At 34.6% G+C, this 10949-nt stretch overlaps 1 protein-coding gene, 1 long non-coding RNA gene and 1 pseudogene across 3 annotated transcripts; all 3 read left to right on the forward strand.

The window, feature by feature from the left end:
* The first annotated feature begins 698 nt into the window (after positions 1-698).
* On the forward strand, positions 699-1185 carry LOC120174024. The gene is made up of 3 exons (XR_005521120.1): positions 699-737; positions 922-955; positions 1049-1185. It is a non-coding gene; the product is annotated as an uncharacterized LOC120174024 (long non-coding RNA).
* Positions 1186-1771: 586 nt separating this feature from the next.
* LOC120173954 (ORM1-like protein 3) lies at positions 1772-10421 on the forward strand. Of its 2 annotated transcripts, XM_039180977.1 has the most exons (4): positions 1772-1807; positions 8031-8256; positions 9261-9409; positions 10055-10421. In XM_039180977.1, exons 2-4 carry the CDS (start codon positions 8071-8073, stop codon positions 10191-10193), a joined length of 474 nt encoding a protein of 157 aa, XP_039036908.1. In that variant the 5' UTR covers positions 1772-1807; positions 8031-8070; the 3' UTR covers positions 10194-10421. The 2 variants fall into 2 exon arrangements, with proteins under 2 accessions (XP_039036908.1, XP_039036907.1); XM_039180976.1 differs by lacking the exon at positions 1772-1807 and having other exon boundaries at positions 7916-8256.
* LOC120173953 lies at positions 5218-6137 on the forward strand (annotated as a pseudogene).
* Positions 10422-10949: the final 528 nt, after the last annotated feature.

A 10949-nucleotide genomic window follows, 5' to 3' on the forward strand; every position in this document is an offset into this window, starting at 1 on the left:
TCTGCTTGTGGATTTGTTTTCATTTTGTTGTAATTAATGAAAAACTTAGGATTTGGCAACTGAGACTTTCAGTTTGTAGTTTTTTTAGATGGATTTCATTTTTGAACCTTAAAATGTAATATATATTAAAATGTTAATACTTATTTTTCATATATTGACTGTAGGTTATAAATTGGTTATATGATTTGGAAATTTATGGACCATATAAGTTCAATATAAGCTGAATGTGAGTCTATTTCTTCATTATTAACCGTGAGAACATCTATATAATAACCTTGGTACACTCTAGCCATGTTTATAGTTTATGCCATGTTAAGTGTTGTGATTTGGACAATTAATGCTTTATTTAGCATGGTTCATGTCTCTTGGTATGAATGTTGCTCTTGTCATACTTGGTTGTGTTTAGTTTTTTAGGTGTGCATTAGATTTAAATATATTAGACTGGTGTTATTTATTGTTACTTATTTTAGAGTCATTGCAGAATGGTGGTGTTGTTTCTCCTACAAGACCACTGGCATCTTAACCTCTTGGTTTTGGACAGAAACATGATACTATTGTAGATATACCTCTAGATACAATGGATGTAATGAAGTTTCTGTTTCCTTTACATTTCTTTAAGATGAACACTCAAGGGATGGCTAATTACTTTAGTTTATTGATATTGATATTGACAGGATTCCAAGAAAAGAGAAAAGGAGCTTGCTGCTTGGAATGCTGATCTTAAGAGGAGGGAAAAGGTTATTTTTAACTTGGAGCTTGTTTAGAAGAATAAATGACTTGCTTTCCTTTTCCCTTAAGTAAAGGCTTGTTCACTTGATTATATCATGTGATGCCTCCTTTATCGTTCTCTGATTTAATTGTTCTTATGATTTGAATTTTTATTTAACTTGTATTTCTCTATTTTGTCATTTTTATTTTCAGGATATAAAACGAAGGGAAGATGTTGTTTCCCAATGTAAGAGAACTGGAGCACAAGCAACTGTTTACCTTTACTTTCTTCTCAAGTGGTTTTATAGAGTGCTAAATGCTCCTTTTTTTGGTATATCAGTTGGTGTTTCCACAGATGATAAAAATTGGCCGCCAATTTTCCCAATTATACATCATGATATAGCTAATGAGATACCGGTTCATGCTCAGAGACTGCAATATCTTGCATTCGTAAGTTGGCTTAGTGTGTAAGTTTATTTTTTGGCTTCTTATTGGATTTTTCTGTGCTACTCTTCATTCCTGTCTTTTTAATGTAAATTGTTACGCAAAAGATAACTTGTAAACTTTATTGAATTTAAGTTTTTGCACTGAATTTTATTGTTATATTAGGTGCAGTTCGATAAAGTGAAAAATTAAGTGCTAAAAAGCTAAGCATTTAACTGTACTGCATCTGTGGTGTTTTCTTTTATGTTAAATGCTTTAAATAAAGACTGTGAACTCTAAGTTGAGCTTCCTCCCATTAATTTAGTTCATTTGTTTTTGTTGGAGCCTGACTTCTAGTGTTTAGTTGACGTTAAGGATAGAAGAAAGAAAGAAGGATAATAACTAAATGGACAGAAGTGAAAAAACATTGAAGGGGTATTACACTTTGATGTAAAATCTACTGAATTATAATTCAAAGATTGAATAGTTTCTTGCATAATTGTGTTGTTGTTAGCATTAAAATATTTATCACATATATTATCTTTAGCTTTAATTTACTAAGAATAATCATATGTTTTATAATGTGTTATCTGATTATCTCTGTTATTATTAGATCCTAGTATTTGGTATTTATAATTGTCAGTATTATATAGCATTATATTAAGAAATCCAAGAAGTTGGACGAGGGGAAAACAATTCATGCTACACATACTAGTTTTTGGTCAATACTTAGTTGAGAGAACATGAACTGAGCATTACTAGTTTACAACTGTATTTGTATACCAGTTTATACATGAAAGTAGTGACGGAGAGTTATGATTTTTCAATTATTAATTGAATATGTCATTTATTTTATTCTCTAGTCCTTAAAGTTTTCCTGATTTAGCAAGCATTTAGGAAGAGGTTTTTTTCCCCATTTGTTTTCTTAGTTTTCTTGCGATGTTAGTCATGTTGTTGATGAGCCGAATTTTTTTGAAATGTCCTCCTTTTAAGTTCTAGATAAAGATTAAGTGACTTTTTTTGGGCTGGTAGTATTTCAAGGACTCGAAATTATAGAACAGATTAACCGAGATGTGAAACGCACTCATCCAGACATGAACTTCTTTTCCAGAAACTCGCAGCTTGCAAAGTCTAACCGGGTATGCATTTTTTTCTTGTGATTTTGTTGTTTAACCCTTTGGACTCAAGTTTTGATATGAGAAACAAAGTCATTTCTGACTTATACCTTGCTCATTCAGGATGCATAGAAGGACATACTAATTGTATTTGCCAAGTTAAATCCATGTATAAGATATGTTCAAGGGATGAATGAAATCTTGGCACCTCTATTTTACGTATTCAGAAATGATCTCGATTAAGAAATGGTGGTAAAGATCTCATTGTCTTTCCTATCTAGTATGTATTATTTGTTTTAATGTTTTTCTTCACGCAAAACTTGTTGGTGCAACAAAAAAAGTGTTTTCTGCTTCCGGAACCTTCCACTTTTTTCAGCTTTGAGATTTACATTTTGTTTATCGTTTAGGGTTCTTGTCAAACCTGTCTTTGCCCATTTCTATCTGCAACACTATTGCCACCAACTCCCACTTTTTTCTTGACTCAAGCAACATGATGAAGAAAATTTTCATTTACTTAGTTGACACTTGCTTAAACTCTTTATTCTTCTTAAAACACCTATACTTAACGCATATAGAGACATGGGTTTGAACTTAGGAGATATCACCCTACAAGGTGTATCCAAATACTACTTGATTTTTTTTTAATTTAACACACCCATTTCAGATACATATTCGCATGTGACATGACATCATATTTGAGTCTTGAGTAACAAACTGATGCATACAAGCCAGACATTTTTATATGCTCCAAAACTGATGCATACATTTCCGTATTAAACTCTTGCAGGCCGCTGCTGAAGCTGACTCATTCTTTTGTTTTGTTGAGTTGTTGAGTGGATTCCGTGATCATTTTTGCATGCAACTTGACAACAACAATGATGGAATTCGTGCCACAATTACCCGGTTGTCACAATTTTTGAAAGAACGTGATGAAGAGCTTTGACGTCATCTAGAGATCACAACTAAAGTAAGATATCATTGCAAAATCCAAACATCTTGTTGTATTGTTTAGATTTTATCTTTTCATACATTTCTTGTCATCTTCTGTATCTGGGTCATGCTTACCTATTACAACAACCCCACATAGGGGGACAATTAAGCCAATTTGAACTGTAAAAGCTCGAGAGCTCTACTTGAAACTTTAGACCTCGAATGTGAATATATTATATTAAAATAGATTGCTTATATATAATATGATATATATATATATTTAGTATTATGAGGCATTAAATATGATTTAGTTTGATTATTTGTCAATATACAATATATATATATATATATATATATAATTTACGAAATACAATCACGACACACGAATGTGTGTCATCTTTTTTAATGATGTGTGCTTCAATGACACGCAATGTAAGTCATACATGCGTGTCATAAATTTATGAAACACAAATGTGTGTCATCTTCATTTATGACGGGGGCTTCAATGACGCTCAATGCGCGTCATAAATGCGAGTCATAAATGCGTGTCATAAATGCGCGTCATAGATTTATGACACACAATTGCACGTCATCTGATATTTATGTCGGTGGCTTCAATGACGCGAATTTATGTGTCATATACACCCATAGATGACGCGCAATTCGCGTCATTAAAGGGGTTTTTTTCTAGTAGTGTTAATGGGTTTTTTATTTCCTTGGCTTTTGACTAATTTGATGTGTTTTTCCTGTTGTTTGACCAGATTTACTGATGATGGTGACTTGGGAGGCATCAACGGCGACTCACGCGACTAGGGAGTAGAAAGGTCAGGCGTGAGTACCACGCGCGTCGGTTGGGTGGCCTATCTTTGGTCAACAGTGGTAGGCTTCTTTACATATTAGGGTAAAAACCCTAACGATCTAGCATGTTGGATCAACAATCCGATCCAACAGTTGTGGACTGGAGGTGCACAAGAAAAGGTCTAGAAACCCTATTTTTTTTACGATCTCATGTGTGGGCTTGAGTTTGGGCTTCGGGTTGAACGGGCTGTTGGGCTTCAATGGTCTAGTTCCTTTGTAATTAGGCCAATTTTTTATTTTGGATCTGTCTATAAACAAATAAATGTTAGTATTTTATTTATAATAATAATAATAGTATTGATAATAATTACTAATAATAATTAATACTAATTAATAATAATAATAAACAATTAAAACCCGGACAAAAAAAGTGTCTACAAGGGGTTCGCAAAGTTGATTGTCATTCTCTGGAATATCTGGAACAGAAGAAATAAATGGCTTCATGACAATGATCTCCAACCGAAAAGAGCCGTAGTTGAGGCTACATGGACTCTTTTCTCAGATGCCACAGAGGCTCTTTCTCAACAGGCCCGCTTGGTCCATGAAGAAAGATCATCATTATCGTTGGTTGAATGGGCTTATCCTCCTCCCAACTCGGTAAAGATTAATGTGGATGGCGCTTTTAACCCATTCTCCAATAAGGCTTCATTCGGAGTGGTGGCAAGAAGACCGATGGATGGTTTTGAGGGGAGTAACGTCTAAATTGGACCCACCCCAAAACTCAGAATCTGCTGAAGCTATGGCTTTCACTTTTGGGCTCAGAATGGCCATAGAGAACAATTGGGACAACGTGAGAATGGATGGAGATGCCATTGGGATTCTTAATAGGTTATCTAATAGGGTTAATGATCTTTCCATGGTCGGATTGATGCTCAACGAGGCTACCTCAATTCTAAGTGCACATGAGAATTTCAAGGTGCACCATGTCAAAGAGAAGCCAATAGAGTACTCCACTCCCACGCTCAATGGGCCTTATCGAACACTAATCTGATAGGGTTTTACATGGATGAATGTGATGTATTAAGAATTATGTAATCTTTTACGCAATTGATTAATGAATTATTATCCTTTCAAAAAAAAATCAGACTTAAAAAATGTCACAAACCAATGGGAATTGAGATGTAGATGTCATAAGATAATGACCTCTTTCCTTAAAAAAAAACAATATTAATACGCCACCCAACTTCAACAACTATCAGTTTCTCTTCATCCTCCACTACTTATCACTTTCAATTGTACAATGGCAGCGTCAACCATGGCATTTTCTTCCTCATCATCCGTCGAAAAGGTAATCAAGCTCTCATTCCACCCCCTAAAATCCAGGGCAATGGTCGTGTTTCCATGAGGAAAATCGCCACAAAGCCTGCTACCTCCGGTAGCCCGTTGTACGGACTCAATAAAGTTTTGTACTTGGGTCCACTCTCCGGTATCCCCCATCCTACTTGACCGGAGAGTTCCCTGATGACTACGATTGAGGCACTATCGAACTTTACGCTGACCCGAAGACCATTGCTAGGAACCATGAACTCAAAGTCATTCACTGCAGATGGGCATGTTAGGAGCTCTGGGATGTATTTTCCCTGAGCTTTTGGCCAGGAACAAATTCAAGTTCGGTGAGGCCATCTGGTTCAAGGCCGGCTCTCAGATCTTCAGCGATGGTGGACTTGACTACTTGGGCAACCCAAGCTTGATCCATGCTTAGAGCATCTTGGCCATATAGGCTTCCCAAGTTATCTTGATGGGAGCTGTAGAGGGTTACCGCATTACCGATAGTCCACTCGGTGTGTTGATCGACCCATTGTACCCGAGTGGAAGCTTTGACCTGTTGGGTCTTGCCGATGACCCGAAGGCATTCACTGAGCTCAAGGTCAAGAAGATCAAGAATGACATATTGGTAATGTTCTCCATGTTCGGATTCTTCATCCAAGCTATCGCCACTAGAAACAAGCCATTGGGGAACTTGGCTGACCACCTTGCCGACCTTGTCAACAACAAAGCCTAGTCTTATGCCACCAACTTTGTCCCCGAAAAGTGAGATTAGAGATTGTAAATGATTTTTTTCATGTTTTCCTTGCGGTTGTGTTGTAAATTTAACGCAAATCAATAAGAAGTTCATGCTAATTTTTATCTCCACAAACTACAAATCATCAATCTTCTTCTATAGAAAGTACAAAACTCTAAAATTGGTTGAAAAAGCTTAAGAAATGGTAACAAAGAGACATGGAAATTTTATAGGGATTACATGCAGTTTTGAAGGTTATGGTCGATCAAACGTGGCTTTATCATGCTAAAATAATCTGGAACCAATTATTAATTTATAAAATTAAATTTAAATTATGACTAAATTAATATAATATACAAGTACCGAGGATCAAATGTGTAATTATATAAATTTCTATTAACTGTCTCATCACTCCTTCGTTGTATATTAACGGCAGGTAGGGATGGGCATGGGTCGGGTTGAGTCGGGTTTTTGGTCCACCCGACCCGAGAAGAAGGGGACCTCCACCCGTGACCCGACCCGACAAAATTAGTTTTTCACCCGACCCGACCCGATAGATAGTTTAAAAAATCCGACCCGACTCGACCAGAAAATAATAAAAAAAATTATTTTTATTCAATAAAAACAGTGATTAAATTGAAAAAAATAATATATAGAGGGGTATTATTGTAATTATTCCTAAATATATAGGGTAAAATTATATGTTTTTCCCGGGTCGGGTCGGGTCGGATTTTTTTCACCCTAAACCCAAACCCGACCCGACCCGAACACCACATAAAAAAAACCCGACCCGAACCCGAATTTTTTTTAGAAAAATCCGACCCGATCGGGTCAGGTCGGGTCGGAACCTGTTGGGTTCGGGTTAGATGCCCATCCCTAATGGCAGGTGACTTAAATGATACTACTTAAATAATTTAGTGATATATTGACAGAAATTTAAAACTAATAGTCATTTTGATACTAACTTCATAGTTAAATGGTCATTCAAGTAATTTACCCTTCACATTATTGGTGATCATATTAACAGTAATCATATCGTATGTTTTTATATTAACAAAATTTTCTTGTATTATTAATTATTTCTTGATTTGTCCACTATTGAGCTCAAATGTACCTAGATAGATCCTACATTTTGTGCACAAATATGCATCCAAAATCTCATGATTTTATGACAGGAAGTGCATGACACTTCCATCTTAACCTCATGAATAAGCACATTGTTGTCGTTAACATTTACTTTAATTATCGTTAATGATAGTGATAAAAATAAATGTAGTTTATCCTAAAAGTTAAGAAGAGCAAGATAGAAAATAACAACACAAATGTAAAAGAAATGAATAAGTTTGTCATGCTCAACGAATATCGCTAATCATCATTAATGATAAGTACTGTTAAATATTATTAATTTAATTTATAAAAATTTAAATTTTAAAAGGCTTATCGTATAATTATAAATTAATTAAAAATTTAAAAATAAAATATTTAAAATAAAATACTAATTATATTATTTTTCATAAATTTTAACAATAAAAATTATAATTTAATTTTAAAAAATTATTTAAAAAATAAATATTAATTTATAATTACTCTAAATTCTTAGAGAAAATACAGAAGTGCGATTTAGGAAAAAAATACATCAAAAGTGCGGCACTGGAGCTAAAGTTGATAGTATTAGTGATGGACAGTAGGTAAACGGTGTCGTATTTGGGTTTTGGAAAAGCAGAAAGGTTCGCGAGATAAAGTTTATTGTTTTGGATTAGATGGCTGGTTGTTGTTGTAATAATGACCGGTTTAGATAAGCAATCTATTTTTTTTTATATAGAGCTTTCCAATTTTCCATTCAAACAAATAAATATCCCATCTTTTTTCACAGATAAAGGAAACACTTGGAGGAAAGTTCTGGGATTTTGCTTTTTGGATTCCGAAATCCAATATATACCCAAAGAAGCCAAGTCTTTGAATTATTTATACAGGTCGAATCAAGGTGGCCAGAGAAAAGGGTAGATTTGTGATTTGGTGGTTATTGAAAAAAAAATGGCGAATCTGTATGTGAAAGCGGTGCCACCGGCGGATCTGAACCGGAACACCGAGTGGTTCATGTACCCAGGGGTATGGACTACCTATATTCTAATCCTCTTCTTCGCTTGGCTCCTCGTTCTCTCCATCTTCGGTTGCTCTCCTGGCATGGCTTGGACCGTTGTCAATCTCGCTCACTTCCTCGTGCGTTTTCTTTTTTCTTTTCTGCAATTTTAGTTGTGTTATTGTACTGAAATTCAATTTGGTTTCTTTTTATGCCTGGAAATTTACCCTTTTTTGTTTTGGATTTTATTCTTATGTTGAAATTGGGTTTGAATGGCTTGATTTGGAGAGTTGTGATGAGTGTTTCCGATATGTTATTGCGATTTTCCCTTTTGGTTCTTTTGTGGGTTATTGATTTCTTTTCGTACTTGTTCTTCTTTTAAGCTGTACACTGTAAGTTCGAATTGATGCATCGTTATTAGTCTATATATCTCAGTTTTCATAGAGATATTGTTTAAGATTTGAATTTCGCCTTGTGTCGTTGACCTACTCTCTTATGGGAACTGAAATTATAGGATATTTGATGAGCATTAAATAGACCATGCCATAATTTTGCATTAAAATTAGTTGTTATGGCCTCTGATCTATAGACGGGAAAAGGAGAAATCAGGGGTTTTAGGTATTGAACAATATCATTAAGTTTTGAGTATAAGATATATGGTGTCATATATTTAAAATTTTGTTTCCTATCGCATCGTTTCAGCATGACTATTGCAAAATTAAGATTTTGGAAATGCAAACCTAGTTCTTGTCGTTGACCTTTCTTATGGAACTGAATAAGTGATGGTGTAGTCTGTGGGGATATTTGATGAGCATCAGATAGAACATGCCATAGTTTTGCATGCGTACATTTTGAAGTTAGTTCTTGTGGCCTCTGATTTAAAGACGGGAAACAGGGAAATCAGGGATTTTAGCTATTGACCTATATCATTAAGTTTCGAGTATAAGATATATGGTGTCATATATTCAAAATTTGTGTTTCCTAGCATAGCATTCCGACATGTCTCTATTGCAAAATTAAGATTTTGGAAATCCAAACCTAGTTCTTGTTGAGTGCTTAACTGTTGCTTTATTTTCTATTCTGCGTTTTGAAGTTGTTTGAAAATCATGCCTTCATGACTAACATTGATTCGGTATGTTTTCAGGTGACATATCACTTCTTTCACTGGGAGAAAGGAACCCCATTTGCTGATGATCAAGGGATTTACAATGGCTTGACTTGGTGGGAGCAGATAGACAATGGAAAGCAACTCACACGCAATAGGAAGTTTCTTACTGTTGTACCTGTTGTGCTGTAAGTCTCCTTATATGAAATTTTAAAAAATTTCATAAACTTGCTGATGATTTTTATCCTATTATTTTGTGCTGTATCTCTGTCATTTGTGTCTTTTCAAGTATTCGATTCCAAGCATTGAATGTTGATTATTCAACCTTTTCTTTTGTTCCCCAATTATAGATGACATTGCTTGTATCATTGTAATGCAACTGGGTTTACGTAGCATGACCATTTTGTTATGACATTTGCATAAAGTCTCCTCCCGTTCATGTTGCTTTTCTTTTAACGTCTATCAAGTATGTTTGTGTGTCCAGATATCTATGTTCTCATTTGCAAATTGGTTTTCAATTGCATTTGTTAAAAAGATAGTCTCTTTTACACTGATCATCACCATGTTTATGTGAATTCATCGTTTTTAATAAATTAGCTCTGCAGATTTGGATCACTGATATTTTTTGACAAATCATTTAGAGTGGGATTATTTTTGAATTGTGATACTTTATATTTGTATAAGACATTCATCAAGGAAGTCCTGCCTTGAAATGATTTATGGGAACTTTCATTAGAATTATTTGAATATTCAAGATAAACTGAGAACTCGGTCCATTAGGAATGTCTTAGGCCTGCTTTTATTGACCGTGGGTTTTTTTGGTTTCCTGATAGGTACTTGATAGCATCGCATACAACCGACTACGAACATCCTATGCTCTTTTTGAACACACTTGCAGTTGTTGTGCTCGTCATTGCTAAGTTCCCCAACATGCACAAGGTCCGGATCTTTGGAATCAATGCAGATAAGTGAGTGTTGAGAATACCTGGTTTTGCCTGCTAGAAAACCACTGCTTCTTCCCAGCTGTTAAAATGGGTATATTTTGTATAGGAGGGCATGTCGAAACTGTGTTTTGGTTTTTTTGTTTTGTGATGCCGAGTCTGCGGACTGCATTTACAAGTTTCTCTTACATTGTGGAGTAATAAGTGAATCAAGTTTTTGTACAGTGGAGAAATATAATATATGTTGAATTTATCATTATGAACCGCTTCACATATCATCATACCGCTATTATGTTGTAATTATTATCTTTGAATGTGTTAAGGCATCTGTTGTAACCCCTTTACCCAACCTAGATAAAACATAAAACAAGTCGGATCTAGAAGGTCCATTAACTAAATTTCTCAAAAACTTACCCAAACACTATTTTTAATATATTAAAATTAACCATCGCATTTATAGATTTCAAATACTTAGAGTAATCGAAATAAATCAACAATAATGAAAACATAAATTAAACGTTTATAAAATTCAGAGGTCAAGTTTTGAAATTCAAAACAAAGTTAATCACCTATGTCTCAAAAATATTTAAACATAACAAATATTATCTGAATAAAATGCTAATAAAATAAGAAGTAGAAAATTCGAATAATATGCCAAACTAGGAAAATAGTGAAATATGAGAAATATCGTAACTTCAAGTACTAATTCTCCTAACTCGAGTATCTAAAAAAGAGAAACTAAGGTGATGTAAGCTTTAGTAGGTCTCTAAGGTGCAAGCAAAGTCAA

Source organism: Hibiscus syriacus, unplaced genomic scaffold, assembly GCF_006381635.1.
Source record: "Hibiscus syriacus cultivar Baekdansim isolate YM2019G1 unplaced genomic scaffold, ASM638163v2 tig00111996_pilon, whole genome shotgun sequence".
Classification (NCBI taxonomy): Eukaryota; Viridiplantae; Streptophyta; class Magnoliopsida; order Malvales; family Malvaceae; genus Hibiscus; species Hibiscus syriacus.